The 23,881-nt window shown below is 34.4% G+C and overlaps 1 protein-coding gene across 4 annotated transcripts in view; it reads right to left on the bottom strand.

Moving 5' to 3' along the window:
* DDHD1 (DDHD domain containing 1) overlaps positions 1–23,881 on the bottom strand; it is an 88,380-nt gene that overhangs the window by 47,582 nt on the left and 16,917 nt on the right. For 2 of the 4 annotated variants that reach the window (XM_008566938.1, XM_008566936.1), the window contains exons 2-4: positions 11,416–11,589; positions 1,435–1,563; positions 191–338 (exon numbers count right to left, since the gene is read on the bottom strand). In XM_008566938.1, coding sequence (XP_008565160.1) covers positions 191–338; positions 1,435–1,563; positions 11,416–11,589 — 451 coding nt within the window. Of the gene's footprint in view, positions 1–190; positions 339–1,434; positions 1,564–3,742; positions 3,845–10,654; positions 10,676–11,415; positions 11,590–23,881 lie in introns of all 4 variants that reach the window. The other 2 variants (XM_008566937.1, XM_008566935.1) reach the window with 2 other exon arrangements.

Below are 23,881 nucleotides of genomic sequence, written 5' to 3'. Positions count from 1 at the left end.
AGGCCGGCCCTCATCATCTAGATAATTACTCTCAAAATTTGGTCCAAAAACTTGATCTATTTAAGATATCAAAATATTTGGCATTGGAGAAACATGCAGTGGAATGATGAAACTCTGTTAATATCTCTTATGCTCTGGACAAAGTTTAGATGCTAGACTAGATGTAGGATGTATTTATCAAAGAACTTACATGGCAGTGTTTTTGATAATTCTTCCTTGGTCCATTTTCTGCCCAATGCCATGTACAACAAATACAATATGGGTAGTTTGTGATGGCTTATCTTCTAATGTGGCTTCTTCTACATAACCTCTATGAAGTCTGGTCCCACTACTTGATGCTGCAGAAAAATTATAATTCTAAGTTTACTACTTGTGCTGAGAAATAGCATTTTCATAATATTTAAGAAAAAATGTTTAAAATGTTTAAGGAAGTAAAAGGAATATTAAGAAAACATTTCACTGGGGATAGAGGAAATAAAATTTATAAGATGATGTTTACTGATCAGCTCTGATAGAGCGTGAACTGGGTATAACACCAAAGCTAAAAACCATAAGGAAAAAGAAAAAGGAAGGAAGGACAGACTGAATACATAATAATTTAAAACTCCTATATAAAAAAATAACAGGAAGCAAATATAAAAGATGAATGGCACACTGGGAAAATTAGGCAAAATATGACACATAATAAGCTAATTAACTAGGTATAACAAAGAGAGAATTTACTAATTAAAAAGTAAAAATACAATCATTCCAATAGCAAAATGGGCTAAAGACACAGTAATTCACAAATACAACTGACTAATAGACATATAAAAAGATATTCAAGCACAACTGTTATCAAACAAATTAAAATTAAAAACTGAGAGTTAAATTTTATCAGACAAAATTTTTTTAAACATTTATTTTTAGATAACGCTCTCATATCTTCCCCAAGAACCACTCTCTTTTTTCTTTCTATTAATCAAACTCCTTTAAAGAGCTGTCTTTTCTCACTGCCTCTATATCCTCACCTTCTACTTAAGCTTCAACCCATGCCAGTCTGGCTTCTGCCCCATCAATCCATCTAAGTCACCAATGACCTCCATGTCACTAAATCCAATGAAAAATATTCAGTCATCATCTTCTTTAATATTATATTTCAATTGCCACATTTTACTTTCACTGCCTCAGGTTTGACTGCTTTTGTGGTTTTAGAAGTATAAAAGATAATTTTTAATCTTTTTATCAGATCCTTCTAAATATATAATTATTCACTGATGAATACATGTCAACTCAATCAACTGGATAAAAGTTTCATTTAACAGAGCACTCGTCACTGAATTTAATACATATTTAAAATATACTAAAACCAGAATCTGAACAATTTTGTAAAAAAAAAGAGAAAAAGCCAGATTCCCCAAATTTTGACAAACTATAGTAATATTCAACAATCACCTTTAGAAAATCCCAGTTTTTGAGTAACTGTTCTTGCAATTTTAGATGTTGTTGCGTCACTGTAAAGATATACTTCATCCACACTGTGCCAGTCCACATGGTTTCGACTCAACTTGAAGCTATGAATAGCTGTTGCAAAAAGGAAAAACTAATATGAAGGTCTCTAAAACAAACTTCATTTGTGTGAAAAACTGTAATAGGCAGATAACTGAATCAATATTATCTAACAATTCAGTTATGTAACTCATTACAATCAAAAACTATCTCGTTAAAAAATATATGTGAAGGGGAAGAAGATATAACAACTATACCTTTTTGAAGTTGTTACAACAAGCAAACGGAAAGGACATTCTTGGGGGGGAGGGGATAGAGGGAGGAGGGAGGGAGGTGTCGGTGATGGGCCATAATAATCATATACATTGTATATTGACAAAATAAAAATTTAATGAAAAAAAATATATATGTGAAGCAAGTAATGGATGGGCCTTCTTTTAATAAATAATTAACCATGCTACAGGAAATGGCAACTGGCTAAAACAGCATGGAGTAACTGACCTAACTAACATAATTGTAATCTCTAATGCATAGTTAAGATGCATTTTGATTATTAAAGAACTACTTTCCCAGGTGATGTGACTGTTCCTTAGGTCTAAGGGATGTATACCTATTTGAAAGTCCTAAATAGCTTTGACACAGAAATTTTAGTTCCATTTCTTCTGTTGATTACTAAAAATATCAAAAGATCTATAAAAATTTCACTCAGCAAAGGACAAAACAAGGCTCAGAGGAAAAAAAAAATCTATCTTTAAACTGGGAAGAGAATAATCTATTAGAATATAAGATAGTTTTGGAGTAGATAGCACTGGATATTGCATCATAACAGAAATCTAAAGTTGAAAGATGTTTTAATAATAAGAAATTAAAGAAATGTTTTCCTGCCATAATGTTCACATCAGTATACATATTGCATTTCTGTAACTGGGGGTATGCTCAATGAAAATGAGATCTATTAAAGAAAAAAATCCAAACCTATGAACTCCAGGAATTCATAAACTCTGTGAAGCAGGAACTGTGTCTTGATCATTTTTGTTTCCCTAGCACCAAATTCAGTGCTCTAGCAAAGTACCTGGCACACATCACAAATTCAGTAATGTTTGCGGAAGCAATGAATTGAGAAAAATGACATAATATATCCACCAATTCATTATTTGATAATTCTTGTATTCTGAAGGCCTTAAACCTTTCCTCTATACCTCTGGTATATAGGTAAGAAAAATTCACATGTCCATTTTCAAAAATGAGTCACCTTCACATCACTATGCCTATTTTCTTAATATCCTTTTAAGGCAAAATATTATTCCCCATTTTATGTATAAAGACACAGAGGTATAAAGAGATTAAGTGACTTGCCACAAAGCTAGTTACTGGCAGAGTCTAACTCTTCTGATTTAAAAATGGGTTGAACATAGCCTAAAGCCAAATACAAAGATATAGCTCTGGTCAAGATCCAAGATCACAAGAAATTTTTATGAAAATCTATTCCCTACTAAAATGCAGAGTACATTACAAGAAAATGTACTTCTTAGTTATGTCACAAATCTAATTTTAAAAATTTATGAAAAAGTTTACATTTTACTTACCTGCCAGGATACATTACTAACACAGAACTTAAGACGAAAATTCAATTAATATAATAAACTTTAATAATATCTTCAGTTCCAAAGAAAACAATGTACAAGGTCCGCTTTTTAAATAAAAGAACTTGTCATAAATTTTTAAAAAAAATCATTTACAAGGGTTTAACAATTTACTTTTCTAATTCTATATCTGCTCCAAGTCATTACTTTAAGCCTTTTGATCTAATGTTTTTAAGCCACATTTTCGTTAAAATAGTTTTGATAAAAAAATCATTTACAAGGGTTTAACAATTTACTTTTCTAATTCTATATCTGCTCCAATTCATTACTTTAAGCCTTTTGATCTAATGTTTTTAAGCCACATTTTCGTTAAAATAGTTTTGAGCAACATATGCTTAAAACACTGAAACTACAAGATCGAGATATTTAAGTATTATGTTAAGATGGTAAAATTTGTTCCTCTTGAAATCGTCCACACATTATCTTAATATTGGCAAACATGCCGTTACTATACACAGTTTACAAATGTTTATACACACATATAACAAGGTAAAACTAAGCAAAATAGCACAACAGACTTTAAACACTAATAATTTCTAAGCTTTAAGCACAACTGAATTGTATACGCCGGGAACGTAACTACACGGAGAAATAGACTACAGTTACTGTACCTTGGGAACGCTTGCGCTTAAGACCTGCGGCATCTGTACTCTCCTTATATCCTCTCCATTTGAACAGAGAAGGGAGGGAGAAGGGAGGGAGGTGGTGGACAACTAAGAAAGCAAAAACACTCAGCTTCAAAGTAAATTTTAAATGAGGTTTGCCAGTTTGTCTTTTTGTTGTAGCATTTACTTTAAAAAATGAGTTGTATTTGACAAACATTATTCTAAATGCTTTATTTGTATAATTTCTAATTTAAAATCAGCAAAGCAAAACAATAATGTTTATCAAATACATACTCTACTTTTACTGAAAGAAAAAAGGCAAATGATATAGAAATTTATTAGTTAAAGAAAACTATGTGATTACCACATTTAATGTCTTTGCATAGACAGAATAAAAAAACAGAACATGGCCCTTTTTAATGCTTAAGAGATTTATAAACTTCATCTTTGCAATGCTAAGGTTATTTACTCTCACCAAATTTGTGACTCTGACAGAGCCGACAGCTGATGTACAAATTGAGAATGCAATAAGTAACATTTCAGATATCTAATGTAGCTTTCCTAAGATACCACAGTATACATTCCACTCGATGCTTTCCATTACTGAAGTATGACAGAATCTTCCCTCACAAACGAAATATTTTTTTCACAACTCTGTTGAAGTTGTTAAAAGGCTTTTAAAAATGCAACTTTTACTAAAAAACAAAAATCAAATTGGAAGCTTTACTTTTTTTTTTTTTCCTTTTTGTCTTTTTTCGTGTCCGGCAATGGATCGCAACCCTCAGTGTCGCACCCGTACCGGACCGGCAACCGGATCGCAACCCTCGGTGCTGCGCCTGCACCTCGCTCAGCCAGTGAGCGGGAACCGGTCTGTATGTGGGATCCGAATCCTCGGCAGGAGCGCCACTGCACTCCCAAGCGGCGCACTGTAGCAGTGCGCGACCGGGCCGGCCCGGAAGCTTTACTTTTAACTGACCTTTTTGAAAAGATTTATTAGTGATAAAATAATGAAAAAAACGTCATTAGTAAAAATGTATGCTGTGACATCTTGTAAGCATGAAACAGACAACACAGAGTAAAGCCAGGCATAGACTTAATATTTGGCAAATCAGTAGATAACCTTAAAGTCAACATTTTCCCTGTCAAATTTTGCTAGTTATATTTCAATACATTTCTTTATATTTTAAGTAAGCAACTATTTAAAAGACCACTTGAAATTAAACCTTACGAATCAGTTTCTACCAGTTCAATTAATAAATCACAAAACCTTATGGTTTAATTCAAATTTATGCACTAATATACTTGATTTTCATCCTCACTCCCTTCTACATTAATGTGACATTTAAAGGTTAAATACTGCTGAAATACAAAAATACTTAATTCTTGTTGAATAGTACTAGAAATACAACAAATCTGTAGCATATACAGCAGAAATATATGTAAAGATTTGTTTTTTCAAGGCTCTTCATAACTATACCTACATGTAATTAGATGGCTATAAAAACTATAGACTAGGACTGAAAGCTGGGTTGTTACATCAGGATTATAAAAACATTTCAATGTCACAGAGAGGTGGAAAATGAAAGTTGAAGCAATTTTCTTCACTGAAACGTTTCTTCTTTCATGCGCCTTCTGGTCACTTAATTGAGGAGAAGATGCACCTCTTAGATCAGGAACAGTTTAAACAAAAAATTCAATAGGAAAAAGATGATAACATATCAAAGTGGTTCAAATTGACATAGACTTGAGACTTTACTACTCAAAGTAACAAAAACTAGATTTTGTAAATCTAGTAGTAAAACTCACATGAACCAATTTCATATTCCAAAAGAGAACTAATGGGAAACATATGGACCATCTGATGACATTTTAAAATGATGCAAACACTTTCAGAAAGCTAGTCAGGATACAAAAATGAAGGCTTTCCTTTCTAAAAGAATGGTATAATTTAAGGATTAAAAAAAAGACAAACCCCAATATACAGAATAGAGAAAAAAAGTTTCTTCACCCCCAAAACAGAAACATATTTATTTAAAACATTTTCACAAAATTAAATACACAGGATTCTTTACCTTCCTTTCAAATTTAATTATTTTTACTTGAAAGTCATTTGCTTTATTTATTACACATCCTGTAGCATAGACAGCTTAACTTTTTTTCAACCCAAAGCATAGAATTAGGAATATAACTACAAGTAGAGTAGAGGAAAAAAAGGATTTACTGTTTACTATCAATCCAAACAGGGATCACCATTAAGTGAAATTCAAGTGCTAGAAAGCTCTACTTAATTTTTATTTTTTTTAAAATAAAGTTTTAGTTAGGAATTCTTATGTACTATCAGCAAAAGTATGCATAAGCTCAAAAACACAACTGAAAATGCAACTGTATTATACAATAACATTTAACAAAAATGTTCTTTTACTTATGAAACTCTTACACAGCAACAAAAAAGATTTGCAATACTAAAATTACTTTCAATAAATTTCCTTACTAATTAATCTCTTAAAGAAATTCTCTTCAAAATAAAATGAATAAAAGAAGAAAAAAAAAAAAGAAAGGAAAAAGAAATTGTCTTCATTATATAATTCTGAAAGCAACTGAGTATCACCGAAGGATGTTGCTGATAACATACTAATCCCTAGAATAGAAAAACTCAATAACTTTTCCCTTTATAAAACCTGGCAACGAGGAAAACTCCAACCCCTAGGAAGCAGTCTTGCACATCTCAAATCCCACCAAGAAAACTCCTGGCAATCTTTCTAATACCTCAAAGAAATTAAGTGAAATAAACTTAGAAAAATTAAATAATAACTAAAAGCTAGAAGGTGGGAATCTTCTTAGTCACCAAAGAAAGAAGAAAAGGAAATCTGGTTAGAAAGGTTAGCAGCATATACCTCCACCCTGCCCCATGCTTTTTACTGACTTTTGAAATGCTATATTCATAGTATAGGATATTCTTATCCAGCATCAGTAACAGGAACACTTTATCCACCAAACAGTTAAAGGGGGTAAATCCTTACAGAGCCACCAACATCTGTGCTGCCACAACACCCCAAATTAGCTTGAACAGTAAAAAATTTACTTTCAACCTGTGACCTTATTGATAGTGTGACTCTTGTAGATAGCATGTAGTCAGGTCTTAACGTTTTTATCAAATCTGTCAATCCCTGCCTTCTAATTGAAGTGTTCTCTTATATTTACTGTAGTTATTGATTTGGGTAAATTTAGAATTACTATTTTTCCATTTATTTTTCTCTTTGTCTCACCTGTTTTTGTTCCTCTCTTCCTCTTTTCCTGCTTTCTTTTGGGTTAATTAAATAGTTTTTAGTATTTCATTCTAATTCCTCTACTGGCATTTTTTTTTTCCTTTTTGTCTTTTTTACTGACCGGTAATGGGATCGCAACCCTAGGTGTCGTGCCTGTACTGGGGACCGGCAATGGGATCGCAACCCTCGGTGTTGCGCCCGCACCACGCTCAGCCAGTGAGCGGGAACCAGTCTCCACATGGGATCCGAACCCTCGGCGGGAGCACTGCCACGCTCCCAAGCGGCGCACTCTCCAGTGCGCCACCGGGCCGGCCCTCTACTGGCATTTTTTAAAAAAACTTTTTATTTTGGAATAATCTTAGACTTAAAGGAAACTAGCAAAAATAGCACAGGGAGTTGCCATATATCCTTCACCCAGCTTCCCCTAATGTTAGCACCTTGCGTAACTGTAGTATAATTATCAAAACTAAGAAATTAATATTGGTACAATACCATCAACTAATATATAGACTTTATTCAGATCTCTTAGTTTTTCCACTAATATCTTTTTCTGTTTTAGAATCCAATCTAGGGCACCACACATTGTATTTTATTATCATGTCTCTTTAGTCTCCTCTAATTTGTGACAAATTCCTCAATCTTTCCTTGTCTTTCATGATCTTGACACTTTTGAAGAGTACTGGACAGCTATTTTGTAGAATGGCTCTTAATCTGAGTTTGTCTAATGTTTACTTACTGTTGAATTGAGGTTATACATTTTTTTCATCAGAGTGATGTGCAGCACTAACCCATTTAGCTCAATCATTTCTACTGGTTACTGCATGTGCTGGGATAAATAAATTGTAAAATGAGTGAAACACTAATCTAGTACTAGATTTAAGTATTTACCAAATTACTTACTTGAAGGCCTGATTTTATTTGTATGATTCATCTCAAGTGAAACAACAGACTTTCCTTTGTTAGGCTGCTAGATAAACATTTCCTAGCCTAGGGGGTGGGTGTGAAGAGAATCAATCTTCATTCTAACTCTCAGAGAGAACTAAATTTGGTTTAAAGTATCTAAATCACAAAAAGTAATGATATTTTTGAGGGTTATCTTTATTTGCATGCTAAAATGAGTTATACTAAACTTTCATCACCCTCTTTAATTCAATGTTCATTTTGAAATTAGTAGGAAAATTAACAAAGAGGAAAATATTAAATACATGCAAGCTATCTGTGGCAACAGCTACACTAACCAGAAAAGGTCATGAAAAAAAAAATTATTTTATTTTAACATCCCTGAAGGCAAGAATTCTGTTTAGTTTCTTTGAAATTCCCTAGAGCACTTAATAAAAGTCCCTAAATACAGTATTTTAAAATGTTTTCAATTAAGTAGAATTTTTTCAGAAAGCCTTATTTGAATAACTGCTGTACTGTGATCACCTCCTCTCTTTACTTCAAGTATCTTTTCAGAATATATAATATTCACTGTCTACTATGTTATCTTGTATTTATTCTTCTGTAACTGGTCTCATTTGTTGGTTTTGTCTTCCCTAGTAGGTTTAGAACTTCTTGAGAGTAGAAACGGTATCTATTTCTTTCACAAAAGTGCCTAGCACAATACTATCCACACATGGAAGCATTCAAAATCTCCTGATGATATGAAGAGTTAAGGCTTTATCATCTATATGTGTGAAAATTTAGGTGGAAAAGACATATTGCTCCCTCAAATTTATGAAATATACGATTTCAGAAGTTTAGAGATAAAAGCAAAATAATCAAAAGGTTATAATAATTTTATCTTTGTAGATATGGTAAGTTTGAGGTATTTTCCCCCAAATGGTGACTTTCCGGACAGCAAATGTTCTTTCCTTAAGACCAGTTACAATTTTCCAAGGTACAACAAAATTTCCCACACTATTCAAAGTCAAATGTTACATCTTAACATATAAATGTATGTTTAATACTTAATAACAAATAAAATGACTAAAAATTATGACAACAGTAAATATACTGAATTGAATTTATAATCTTTGTTAATAACAAAACATGCTGAATCTTTATCTATGTGCTGCAGCACATCTTAAAAAATCAATTTTTTCTTCTAACGAACCTCAAGGAATAATTTTTGAAAGATTTCAGTGTAAAAGTGTTTTAACAGTTTAACATTCTTCTATTACTAATGAAAATTTTACCACTCATTGTATAAGATAACAAAATTACTATAATAACCTTAATCGAAACTCTAGAATTGACACACATACATACTCAAAGACATACTAAAAAAAAATCTATTCACACAAATAAACCATGTTCTCATATCAGACACTTAAATTTGGGCACTCTGAAGAAAGCTGCAGTGTCCTGCTAACATTAAGGAAGGGAGTAGAAGTAAAAAGTACATGTGAAATTCTAATTTTTATTGTCATAGAAACAAGATTCCAAATAGGTGGGATCTAGAGATGAAACGTTTAGACCTGATGACTAACCTCCAAAGTATGAATCAGCAAATGGAAAAGATGTTTTGAACACAGTATGAGAAAAGGAAACAATCAACTTATATTTTTCATAATAATCTTTTGTCCCCCCCTAGCTCTTGGATTTTTTTCGTGCATTAATAATAAGAATTTTGCATGGCTAAACTGTGTTTGTTAAGGTAAACTGCCATTTTTGAGGCATATGACCTAAGGAGAATTAATAGAAGGGAAAAACCCCTAGAACTCAGCCTTCTCCAATAGCAATGAAACTATTTTATGATAAAAAGTCTGTCCTTCAAATACTATGAAGAAAGCTTTTGAGATTATTCTGGTAGTAGAGATGAGAGGTTATAAAATATTTCAGTAGCTAACATAAGATCACAGATACATAAAATGTGCTATTTTTGCTATAACCAGAACAAAGTATTGTTTCTATAGCAAGCTGCTACTATAGCTACAGTTCTCACACTGAACTTTTCTTTACATATTGATATGTAAAGAACCTTTATTTTGAAATTTACAGTGAAATAAAGACATATTTGACTCTATAGAATAGGAAAATGAGATAATATATTTAAAATTCCTAAGCATATTTAAATTCCTATTATCTGGGACATAATAGACAACTATTATTATAAAAATTTGTTAGATTTAATTGCCAATTTATTCAGAAATCACAACTTTTCTCAGTTATGTAGACTTTTAATCAACTAGATATGAAAGGTATTTTAATTTGGAATAAAATGAAACTATATAGTTTCCCTGCTATAAGGTTTCCCTATATACAAATGTGTACGTATATATATATGTTCAGAGAGGTAAGAGAGAGCAAAGGATGGAAGAGAGAAAAACGTGGGATGTTACTAACAATAATAAGAAAAAAATCATCAGCCAACTTAAAGCTTATTGTCTTGCCATTAACTATTATAAATAATTACTTCCAACCACATAATTCATTTTTCAAAGCTGCATTCTGTGCATTATGTTATCAATATTGAATTTATCTGCTTTAGAGATGTTTTATGAAGGGAATAAAAAAAAATCACTTAATTTGTATTTTAATTCACTAAATTCAGTAGGGCTCGCCAAGAAACCTCCCAAATAAAGGCAAGCATGGATGAAGAAATGCTTTCAGGGAAAAAAAAATTTAGAGAAAGCGACAAATTCTAATCTACCTGTACAGTTATACTCACCAGAATAGCTGATCCCACTGCCTGCAGTAAATGGAACAATAGAAGTATTTTTAACTTTACCACATATTTTGAAGTTAACTCAAGATTCAGACACATAATGAAAACCTGGCACTCTTGGCTATTACATAATATTTTTAACTATTGCAAACATATCCAAATGCTGAATAAGAAAATGTAAGAATAGGCAGTTTTAATTTTCACCCTACCTTGTGTACAAACTCTACTTCATAAGAAGTTATATAAATAAAACTTCTGTAGTAAAAAAAAAAAAAAAAAAAGAAAAAAAGAAAATGTAAGGAAGAGACTGTTTCAAATTAAAAATCGATATGGTGATCAATAGGGAGGCAGCTAAGAGATAAACAAAGACAATTAAGGTGCTTTTTTTAAACTTCATGGAAAAAAACCCAACATTAAAATATTTTCAAAACTGCTCTTTTGATATAAAGACAAGAAACTTTTTGGTAACTAAAACATTACCAAGAAGAACGAATTCAGGAAGTACCTTATAACAATTTGTACATTAATTATAAATTGTGTTAGTGTCATGCCATTGAACATATACATACTGAGTAAAATAAAAATTGAAACAGTTCAGAAATTCATCAAGTTTTAAATTCTAGAATAATAATCAAAAGTTTAAAAATCAAATTTTATAAATTCTAACCTTCCTGAATTACTATATCAAACTTATGAACTACTCTAAACTTTACCAACAATTTACTTGGTTTACAGAATATATTAAATGTATTAATTGGTCTTACCATCTTTTCCATCTATGGATTTTGACACTTCAATATCAAAAGTTTCCTGCATCTGCTGACCCCTAAAACGACTGAGATGTTCTTGCTCAATTAAATTACTTTCCTCTTCTTCTAGAGGCTGCCAAGTACCATCAATAAACCACTGTCCACGCATTACCGGTATTTTATCAGCCTCTGAAAAGAGAAATCACACAATTATACATTTTAGGATTCAACTTCCCAAAAAGAGATATGGTAGCCACAATCTTGTATGTTGATACTGCTGTTGCACCCAGACTTTTATTTTATTTTTTTATTTTATTTTTTTTTGTCTTTTGTCTTTTTCCGTGTCCGGCAACGGATTGCAACCCTCAGTGTTGCCCCCGTACCGGACCGGGGACCGGCAACGGGATCGCAAACCTCGGTGTTGCTCCCGCGCCTCGCTCAGCCAGTGAGCGGGAGCTGGTCTGTATGTGGGATTTTTCCCTCCATCCACTTTCTTTTAGTTTTATTCCTTTTACTTTGTCAGAACACATAACAATTATACCCATGTTCACACAACTGTAGTCTTGGATCTACATTTAAATATATTAAATTCTCAGCATTCTCACTAATTATTTCCTAAATTGTTGCATGTTCAAAGTTTATCAGATAGTTGAAGAAAAGGTTGGCTACCTAGCGCTTTATTTGAATTTTTTTAAATGGTGCTCTACTGTAGCCTTCTTTTGAACATTATTATTTTCTTGGCAGCTGGCTGGTATGGGGATCCAAACCTTGGTGTTACAAGGCTGCACTCTAACCAACTGAGCTAACCAGCCAGTCTTGAATGTTTTCTTAAGGAATCTGATATAAGCCTAATTTTCTTTTATTAGTAGTGTGATCTCTTTTTTCCCTCAGCAGGACTTTAAAATCTAATAGTTTTAGTACATTACGACCAGAGTTGTTTGGATCAATCTTTCCAAGGTGGGACCTTTTAATATGTAAATTTCAGTTTCTTTTCTATTACTTTTGAAAAGGTTCCTTGGATTATGGTTTAATTAGCTCTGTTCTATCAATTTGTTTTTCTTCTTCAGGACTCTGATTATAAAGTATGTTGGTCCATACCAGCCAGCTGGCAAAAACAAAACAAAAAAAGGTATGTTGGGTTTTCTTTTGCCTGTATTGCATTACAACTACTTTGTCTCTGAAGCTTTTTATTCTTTCTGCACCTCACTTTCATTTTCTTGGTTGTACTCCTTCCTTTCACCAGTGTCCCTTACTAAATTTTTATTTGAATCTGTTCTTCCTTGGTTACCTTGTAATTAATGTACTCTCCATTTCTGAGATGGCTTTGTCTTTTTCTTCAATTTCTCTCCTGAGTTCAATCAAATCTTGTTGCATTTCTTCTTGTTTTTGTTTTGTTTTTTTGTCTTAGATTTTGGATTTATGCTTCTAAGTTTGTTTTTTTATGTGTCCACAAGTTTGCTGGAGGATATTTTATTTGATTGGAGGGTTAATATAGTTTCCCTTTGTTTTGTATTTGCTTTTGGGGAAAGAATTTTTATCAGCTGAAATGTTTTTATTTACATTTTCTATATTCCTCTTAAAGTAGCTTTGTGTAGCATTGCTTTAATTTCTATTCCTGGGCATTTTGTGGATAGGGTTCTTAGTTTAAGAGTGTTCACTTCTGTAGATTAGTAAAGATGTGCTCCTTTAATGGATGATGTTATGGTGGAGTTGGTGGGTGTGTGAGTGGGGTGATGGGGTGCTGTGCCTTATTTCTCCAGGACCCTTTCTCCATTTCTTCAGGACCCTTAATTTCCCCAGGACCCTTAATTTCCTCCTTTCTTCCTTCTTTACCCTCAATATCATGCCTCTGAGGGGCACCACCTTTTCATTATCTCCTCCTCCAGTAGCAATGCTACCCTGATGCTGCTACTTCTGAACCCTCTCACTTTCACACCCATTCCCTGTTGCTAGTTCTATAAATTACTAAGTCCCAAGCCTGTTTGTATTCTGGCATTGAGTGCTGCTGGCATTTATCTTTCTTTGGTGATTTTGTCTGTGCTTTATTTTAGCCTCTGCTTCCCCACTTCCCTAATTTTCAGTCTTTTAAGTCTCTCCTTGCCTCACTCTCAACACTCACAGGTTTGCAGCAGCAACAGGAGCTGCTGTAATTTGCTGTTTCTTGACACAAAGTTAATTAAAAATTTGTGGTATCATCTATCTTGTAGTAATACTGACAGTGTGAATTATGTATGGTTTGTATGTGTGTGCATGTGTATGTAGGTATGTGTGAGTATGTGTGATGTCATTTTCCGTCTATGGCTTTTTGGGGAGACATGTGGAGAGATTTAGATTTGGACAGCTGTTATTATCTTATAGACCCAGAAGTTTATCTCATTTAATTTTTTTTCCTTTTTGTCTTTTTTCGTGACCAGTAACGGAATTGCAACCCTTGGTGTCGCGCCCGTACTGCGACCGGCAACGGGATCGCAACCCTCGGTGTCGCGCCCGCACCACGGATGGGTCTCGGCGGGAGCACCGCCGCGCTCCCAAGCGCCGCACTCTACCGAGTGCGCCACCGGGCCGGCCCTATCTCATTTAATCTTAACAATAAGCTTAAAAGATAGCTATTATTTTCCCAGTTTTACAAATGAGTAAGCTGAGTCTTAGTAAAACTAAATAACTTGCCCAAAGATCCACAGTTTGCGCCAAAGAAACCAAATAAAAGAGTACATATGATTCAAATAATGTAAGAACTAAGATTCCAATTAAAGTTTGATCCCAAGGTTTATTCAAGCTCTTTTTACTATACTATGCAATCTTTATTCTCAAATAGGAAAAACACCCTTTTAACCCTCTCTCCAAGAAATATAGGTTCTTTAGTTGTGCTGAGCCTGTATTTCCTATCATAGTGAATGGCACAGTATTTAGCTGGTCACCCAAGGTAGAATGGGAGTCACCCAAGATGCCTCCTCCCCAAATGCTTCTTATAACTATATCTGGACACTAAGTACTATTTATTCTATCACTTAAATCACTCTCAAATTCATTCCTTACTCATCAGGCCTGTGATCATTAAGTTCACACTCTTATCATTTCCTGCTTGGTTTATTTCAAAAGCCTCCTATCTAAACAGTATTTCTAGTTTCAACACTACAACACTTAACAGTAAAAAAACAAATAACCTGATTAAAAAATAGGCAAAGGAGCTAAATAGGCATTTCTCAAAGGAAGACATACAAATGGCCAATAGACACATAAAGAAATGCTCAACATCACTTAGCATCAAGGAAATGCAAATTGAAACCACACTGAGATACCATCTCACTCTAGTTAGACTGGCTACTATCAAAAAGACAGAGAATAAGAAATGCTGGTGAGGATGTACAGAAAGGGGAACTCTTCAACACTGTTGGTAGAACTGTAAATTGGTGCACCCATTATGGAAAATAGTATGGAGGTTCCTCAAACAACTACAGATAGAACGGCCATTCAATCCCACTGCTGGGTATATACCCAAAGGAATGGAAATCATCATGTCGAAGGGATACCTGTGGCCATTCAATCCCGCTGCTGGGTATATACCCAAAGGAATGGAAATCATCATGTCGAAGGGATACCTGTACTCCCATGTTTATTGCAGCTCTTATTTACAATAGGCAAGAGCTGAAGGAAATCTAAATGTCCATCACTGGATGACTGGATAAGGAAAAGGTGGTATTATTTATACAATGGAATACTACTCTGCCATAAAAAAGAATGCCATTCACAGCAACATGAATGAATTTAGAGAAAATTATGTTAAGTGAAATAAGCAGGAACAGAAAGAGAAATACTGCATGTCCTCACTTGTAAGTGGGAGCTAAAACAAACAAACAAACAAACAAATAAATAAAGATACAACAATCACAATTATATGTTGAGCTTTCAAAAGAAGAGAACAGAACTAAGGTTATCAGGGGTGGGAAAGAGGAAGAGTGAGGGAGGAAAGGGAGAAATTGGTAAAGGGCCACAAAAATTGATTATATCGTCTAATGTTGAAGGTACTAATTACCCTGATTTGAACACCACATATTGCAGACAGGTACTGATATCAATGCTGTACCCCACAGATATGTACAGTCAACTATGTTCCAATAATAAATAAATTAATTGAAAAAATAAATAAAATAACAAACCATATTATACTAATACTCAAATTCATTCCCCACTGCTTTCCAGATAAACTCTGAGCTGCCTTGGATGGTTTATAAGTTCCTCATGATCTTTCTTTTGACCACCTCTTCACATACCTGATATAACTTTAGGTATGTATTCATCTAACTAACATTTGAGTGTTACCATGAACAAGCACGAGGGTAGGATTTGGGATACATAAGATAATGTGAATGACCCCTGTAATTTCCTTGTTAAACAAGGACAGTTCCCAGAATGTGTTGTGCTGAGTCTCACTTCTGTATATTACATATGATGTTTCTTCTATCTGGGAAGTTCTTACCCCTTTTCTTCATTTAGCTAACTTCTATACTTATCTGCTCAGGAAGTCATTCTCCCTTCTCCATGATTTCACTGAATTAATTCTGTGCACATCTGTTCATGTTTATCTTAACTGTATTCTGTTTAGTCTTCCTCACTTTTATGAGATTCTTAAATACAAGCACTATGTCCTCATGTATCTAGAGAACTTAATAGTAAAAGTAATTATCATAAAGTATGATTTCAAAAAACATGTATTGAATGTTGCTGAATGAGGCATATCACATTCATCATTACCCTATGGTTGGCAAGTTTGGTAGCTTGCACACTTTCATTAGTGCTCCAAACTGGGTCTTCCTCAATGTGAACAGTGCTTGTTAACCTGTTTAGTTGTTTTATGCTGCAGTGGTCTCTCAGTCATTAACAGTCTACTTTCTGATAATTATCCTTTGATTTGGAAGAAACTGACTATTTTCTAAGGATAAAATGACGGGATTTTGGGGGGTGAACTTTTCACTGAAATCTGGATGGCACACATACAGAAAAATACACAAATCATAAGTATACAGCCCAATGGTCTTTTACAAGTGTAACTACACCCAGGCCAAGAAAGCATTCCAGAAGCCCCCTTCTTGCATCTCCCTTTCAGGAGCAATCTCTCCCTCCTCATTAAGGGTAAACACAATCCTAACCTTTAGCACCACAGATTAATTTTGCTTTAAAAAAATTTATATAATGGAATCGTATATACTCTTTTATTTGGCTTCTTTGGTTCAACATTATGTTTGCTAGAGTCAGTTACAAACACGAGATTATTTTAATGGTCAAAGTACTTTCCAGGTGTTAGTAGATGAGCAACAGATAGCTGTGAGCTGTAGTCTTGGCCTAGTTACTTCTACCATTAAAATGTTTCTAAATAATGAGACATCAGCCAAGAAATCCCTAATTGTATGCTGTAATAGATATTAAATCATCAAGTCAGGAACCGATCTCCATAGGGTCTAAGCTCTAAAGCTGGGAAACCACACTAAATGGAACTTTCGTCATACAAATGTAGAACCCCGTTTTTATGGACTGAATTGTCCTTGTCTCTCCAATATGGATATCCTCCTTACCCTGGCTCAGGCTCAGAACACCCCATGCCAGGCTGCCTCCATGTCTAAATGCCCTAAACACAGCTTCGGTTCTAATACTCCACACTAAGCCATTGCCCCTCCTCGCCCTACTTGGTTTCCAATATCTCACACTAGGCTGCTCCCCATGACAATACGTCTTCATCCAGCTTGGGCTCTGACACCACACGCCAGGCTGTCCCTGTTCACCAGGCAGAGGAAGAGGAGAAGAGAAAAGTGCTAGTATAATGGTTCTTAACTGGAAGATTTTGGTTCCCTAGGGACATGTGGTAAGGTTTGAAGACATTTTTGATTGTCATGACAGGGGACCATTGATGGTGCTACTGGCATCTAGTGCGTAAAGGCCAGGGGTGCTACTAAACATCCTACAATGCACAAGACAGCCTCTTCCTCCCCAACAAAGAATTATCAGGCCCAAAATGTCAACAGTGCTGATGCTGAGAAATCCTGGGCAAGCAGTATCTTTTAAAACCTAAAACACTGATGCTTTTTTACAGAGAAATTGTACTTCTAGAATGTGTTTTACTTAAACTATTGCTAAAATGTCCAGAGATAGTATAAAGATGTTTACTTCAGCACTGTTGTAATAGAAAACAAAAGAACACCAACAAAATATGGCCCTAAATTTTTATCAACAGGAGACTGGAGAAATACATGTTGCTTGGCACATAGTAGGTATTAAAAATATTCATTACATAAATAAAAGTATGAACAGATGGATAAAACATCCATAGTGAATAACATTTAGAAGAAGTCTACATTTACTGACATGGAATAATGTCTACAACAAAAATGAAATACTAAATTATAGTACATGTTTATATGTCTGTGTATATATTTGTATAAATGGTATAATCCATGTATACAGTATATACATGGGTATATGTCCTGAAAAGAAGTGGAAGAACGAACAGAACACTGTTATTAACAGATATCTATGGGAGGTGGGAATATAAGGAATTTTCAGTTTCTACATCACAAATTTCTGTTTGACATTTTCACAATATACACATATTGGTTTTGTATTCAGTAAACAGAAGTATCACATATTTTGGACGAACTGCTATATGACCATCCTATATCATTTCCCTCCTATTCCTTCTAACAGAATACCAACTTAAATAGTTAAAAATCTATTTATAATCTCCTCTTAATTTTTTGTGCAGCTAGGCTTGGCCATCTAATTGAGTTTGGGTAAAATGAGTAGGATATAGCAGAAATTACTAGGTGGTACATCTTTTTGACCTTTCCCTTTTCCTTTTCTGCCACCCATATGTCCTGAGCATTTACAACACTTATTGAAAGTCAATTTAAACTTAATATGAAGACTAGCACTAATATCCTTCTTATCAGAAAATAACTAAGTCATTATCCTAATTATAACCTGAAGCAAATCATGATTAAAGAAAGGCCTTTATTGGAATCAAAAGGACATGGGCTGTTTCTGACTGGAAAGTAATTCCAAGGTCCATTTTCCACTATGAACATTTCATTTACGCAAAGGCTTGAGTGGATCTCTTATGTGTGCATAGGGAAAAATTTGCAATATAGATAGTTATGTATAAAAAGCTACACTTACTAACAGGAGGCAGAAGGAACAACTATAAGATTTCCAAAGGTTTGTTTTTGAGAACTGTTTTTGAGAACTATCCTCATTTTACTCTGGCAATATATGATACGTAGAGAGAAGAAGTCTTAAGGACCTGTTCTTCCAGCTTAGCCATGCCTCTACACCTTGACCCACTTAGGGTCCAAGGCATGCCTATAACTCACTACTGTAGAAACTCACAGGGCAAATCTGACCACACTTGACTTTAAGAGAAAGGAAGTCCCAAAGCAAGGGAAAATACGAGTGGTGGAGCAGTGGTATTCAAGGGAAGAAGAAATCAACAAGGATTAGAAATAAGAAAAGAAGACACTAGAAAGGGGGAAGGAGATATGAGAGACAAGGAAGATAGAAAAGAAAGAGGTGAAAAGTGAGGGAAAACGCTGTAATTCATTCTTAAGGTTTGTTGTAAACTTTCTATCTGGGACCTTTAAGTATACTTCTCATAGAATTAATGCTGTAAATGGTGGTTAAGGTCCCAGATCAGCCCCACTTAAACAATTTTATATATATATATATATATATATATATATATACACATATAGATATATATATACACATATAGATATATATATACACATATAGATATATATATATACACATATAGATATATATATATACACATATAGATATATATATAAAATGTATTAATGTGCTATTTCCACCAAACCATCCTTTATAATGTTTTCTTACAGAAAATGCAATCTAAGTTATAATTTAGGCCACCAGGCATATATGACTCCATTAGGGCAGAAACTATAGCCCATAAATACTTGTAGTTTTTAAACAGTAGTTGGGACTGGGTAGATAATCGTGATAAAGACTCTCTCTTCTTCCTTGTAGCTGTATTCTACAGCAGAGGCATTAGGGCTCCTTCTGAATTAGAAAACCAAAAGGCAGCTGATTCCTTTGGAAACTGTACTGTAGACTTTGATTTTCCTGTATAGGTCAGGCAAAAGCTGTTAGGCATTACCAAGAAGAGACCAGGTGTCTTGGTATTTTGGTAATTATCTTTAAACTTGGTTACCAAAAAAGTACATTAGATTTAGCCAAACCAAGGCCTTTTTACTTCAAAGCTTGATATATAATGTTAAAATTCATTTTATAGAAATACAGTTTCAGTTATTCAGATGTAATTTATTTACTTGACACGTCCATTGAAATTAGTCTAATATAATAATATCTTGGTTATCAAAACGTAGTATTCTGGATAATTAAGATGTCCCAAAAGCTAACTCTCCAAACCTAAAACATAGAAAACTTTCTAAAATTTTCCTTTGGTAAGCAGAATATGCTAAATATAATTTTACATTTTCTAGCTAACACTTTAATTTATGAAAGTGAGCTTTGTGGTGGAAGTTACAGATGCTGTGGTGGGAGCACCAGGTTGAATGGTGCTGGGAAAACTGGATATCCATATGCAGGAGAATGAAACTAGACCCATACCTCTCATCATAAACCAAAAACAACTCAAAATGGATTAAATAATTAAATATACACCCTGAAACATTAAAACTCCCTATAGAAAACATAGGGGAAACACTCCAGGAAGTAGGACTGGGTACAGACTTCATGAATATGACCCCCAAAGCACAGGAACCCAAAGGAAAAATAAACAAATGGGATTATATCAAACTAAAAAGCTTCTGCACAGTAAAAGAAACAATTAACAGAGTTAAAGACAATCAACAGAGTTGGAGAAAATATTTGCAAAATATACATCTGACAAAGGATTAATATCCAGAATATACAAGGAACTCAAACAACTACAGCTAAAAAGCAAGTCACCCAATTAAAAAATGGGCAATGGAGCTGAATAGGCATTTCTCAAAGGAAAACATACAAATGGCCAACAGACACATGAAAAAATGCTCAACATCACTCAGCATTCGAGAAATGCATATCAAAACCACTTTGAGATACCATGTCACTCCAGTTAGGATGGCTAATATCCAAAAGACTGAGAATGATAAATGCTGGCGAGGTTGCAGAGAAAAAGGAACCCTCCCACACTGTTGGTGGGACTGCAAAATGGTTTAGCCTTTATGGAAAATGGTTTGGAAGTTCCTCAAACAATTGCAGATAGATCTACCATATGACCCAGAGGAATGGAAATCATCATGTTGAAGGGATACCTGTACTCCAGTGTTTGTTGCAGCACTATTTACAATAGCCAAGAGTTGTAATCAGCCCAAATACCCATCATCAGATGAGTAGATACGGAAAATGTGGCATATCTACACAATGGAATTCTGCTCTGCTATAAAAAAAGAATGAAATACTATCATTTGCAGCAACATGGATGGACTTAGAAAAAATTATACCAAGTGAAATAAGTCAGGCACAGAGAGAGAAATGCCACATGTTCTCACTTATTTGTGGGAGCCAAAAATAAATAAATAAATACACAAACAAATGGGAGAGGGGTGGGGAAGAAGACACAACAACCACAATTCCTTGAACTTAAGACAAGTGAACAGATATGATGTTGACTGGTGGGAAGGGGGAAAGGGTGGGGGAGGGAGAAATCAGTAAAGGGACATGAAAATCAACTACACTGTATATTGATAAAATTTTAAAAAATTAAAAAAAGAAAAATCAAAAAATGATATAGAAGTAAATATAAACTAAAACATTTTCATTACAACACTCCAAATATGGTGTTCGCATACCCATTTTAGAGACCACTGGTTTACATTACTGAGAATTTTTGCATCTTTAATTCCAGTACTATCTTCTTCTGAACTCCAGACGTATATATACATTTGCTAACTGGACACTTTTATCTCATTGTGCAACAGGCACCTTAAATGCAGTATGTCAAAATGAACCATTATTTAGCTTCCCTCTGCCACCCAAGGTGGGTTTGGGTAGGAAATCTGTTCTTCTCCTACAATCCAACCAGAGCAAAAACATTAGATTTAACCTGTACTACACTTATCCTTGCTCATAATGCATTGATATTATACATTCTACTTCCTTAATATCTTCCTCCATCCCTCCAATAACCATTCAAGAAGTGTCACCCTAAGCCCTCACTGTCCTCTCACTTGGAAGACTATAATAACTCCCTAATGACTCTCTGTGATTACAATCTTAATTTTTCAGTTTTCCATTTATCTTCCACACTGCTGACAAAGTGGTAATCTAAAAAATGCAAATCTGCTCAAGTTATTTCCCCATTTTATACTTTCCAATGTTTCATTCTCTCAAGATAAAATCCAAATCTTCGGTATGAAAAGGCCCACCTCACTCTAGCCCCTGCCTATCTATCCAGTTTTCTTCTTCTTCCCTTTTCTACGTTATTCCCAATGCTCCCTCCAATCAGAACCTCTTGAGTAATCTGAATGCATTACCCTCCTTCATGACTCCATGCCTTTAAACATGCCATAACGCCCTTCTCTTAGGTCAAACATAAATTTCTCTAGAAAGCTCTTTATTCAAGGTAGAGGTGATCACTTCTTTTACCTGGTAGACACTAGAAGAATATATGATGAAATAAAGTAAAGTTAAAAAAATATTGAAGAAAAAATTCACATTACTAAAGAGAAGGACATCAGGAAGATGGCAAACAAACATCAGACTGTCAAAACAGTACTCCTCAGGAGGATTAACCAGCTGTAAATAAAACATAATCATCTCAGAATTTAAGCTCTAAATTGATTTGAAACCAAAAGAAAAACAAATCTTAAAAGAAAAAAAAAAGCAGAACAGAGGAGAAAAAGAAGTAAAAGATCTGGATAGTCAATATTTAGAATGCTCACAAGTACAGATGCAAAAGCTTGAGCATATGCAAAAAGCAGGGCAGGAAAACATTTAAGAAACTCCTAAGACTAAAGTTATAAGAAACTTATGTGAGGAATATATTTAGAAAATCATCAGACAGGAAGAATAAATGGCTTACATAGGTTACAAAATAATTCAGGCTATTAAATACTGTTGGCAACCTAATCTTCACATCTGCTCAGATGGTGTAAACTGTGACGTCATAGATGGTACAAAGCAGAAAAAGAACTGTTTAAGGACTCAGAAGCCTTTGACTGTAATTTTAGTTCTACCTTGTTATCCCTCTGAGCCTCAGTTTATTATCTGCAACATGACACTGTCTTACTGCAGGGTTACAGTAGGGATTAATAAAATACATGTGTAAGCACTCTGTAAACTAAAAAATCCCATTCCAAATTATGGCATTATTCTAATTTATAGAATATCTTTTGAAGTTTCTAAAACCACATGTAATAGTTAAACCCCATTTTCCCCATTTTTCCCATCATCTCCTCCAAAATGAAAACTTCATGCCATGACAACCAGAGAAACTGGCCCAGAGAACCAAAAATAAGTATATGCTAAGACCTAAAGATAAGATCACTGTGGACACACTATAACTGGCAAATTAATCCACTGCTCTGATTTACTTCCTGGTGATATCAGTAAATGCTGGGTCATTTGATGTGAAAACAGATCCTTAGGAATCTGTTTTTACATTCAGTTGTTAGAAACAAGACAGTAAAAGAAAGGTAGAGACTAGGAGCTGTTTTAGTCCACCCAGGCTGCTATAAGAAAATACCATAAACTGGGCAGATTATAAACAACAGAAATTTATTTCTCACAGTTCTGGAGCCTGGAAAGTCCAAGATACAGGGGTCAGCAGATTTGGTGTCTGATGAGGGCCTGCTTTCTGGTTCATGGGCAGCACCTTCTCCTGGCATTCTCACATACTCCTTATATACCAGAAAGGACAAACAAGCTTCCTCAGGCCTCTTTTATAAAGACACTAATTCCATTCACGAGGACTATGCTTCCATGACCTAATCACCCCCCAAAAGCCCCATTTCCCAATACCATCACCTTTGGGGGTTAGGATTTCAACTTTCAGCCCATTATAGAAGCATAAGAAATTAAATGCAGCAATCAGTTCAGTTAGGCCACAGGTATTATGCCAGCAAAATAGAGCCAGCAATAGTTTTGGTATACAAATGTTAATCACTTCTACCCTACAGCCCATTAAAACAGCTGCAGAGGACAAATCAATTCTACTCTGTGTATCAAACAGCCATGTGATCTATATTATATTAGATCACTAAAGGTGTTACTGTCATCCATCCCAACATTCCTGGGCAGGAAGGCATGTAGGATATGACAGTACTGGGTTGTGCCTAATAAAGAGAGAAATAAAGAAGCTCAAAGGGGCTGGCCAGTTAACTCAGTTGGTTAGAACATGCAACACCAATGTCAAGGGTTCAGATTCCCATACCAACCAGCCACCAAAAAAAAAAAAAAAAAAAAA

This window comes from Galeopterus variegatus, unplaced genomic scaffold (genome assembly GCF_000696425.1).
Source record: "Galeopterus variegatus unplaced genomic scaffold, G_variegatus-3.0.2 Scaffold279, whole genome shotgun sequence".
Lineage (NCBI taxonomy): Eukaryota > Metazoa > Chordata > Mammalia > Dermoptera > Cynocephalidae > Galeopterus > Galeopterus variegatus.
This window is presented reverse-complemented; position numbering and strand designations above follow the sequence as displayed.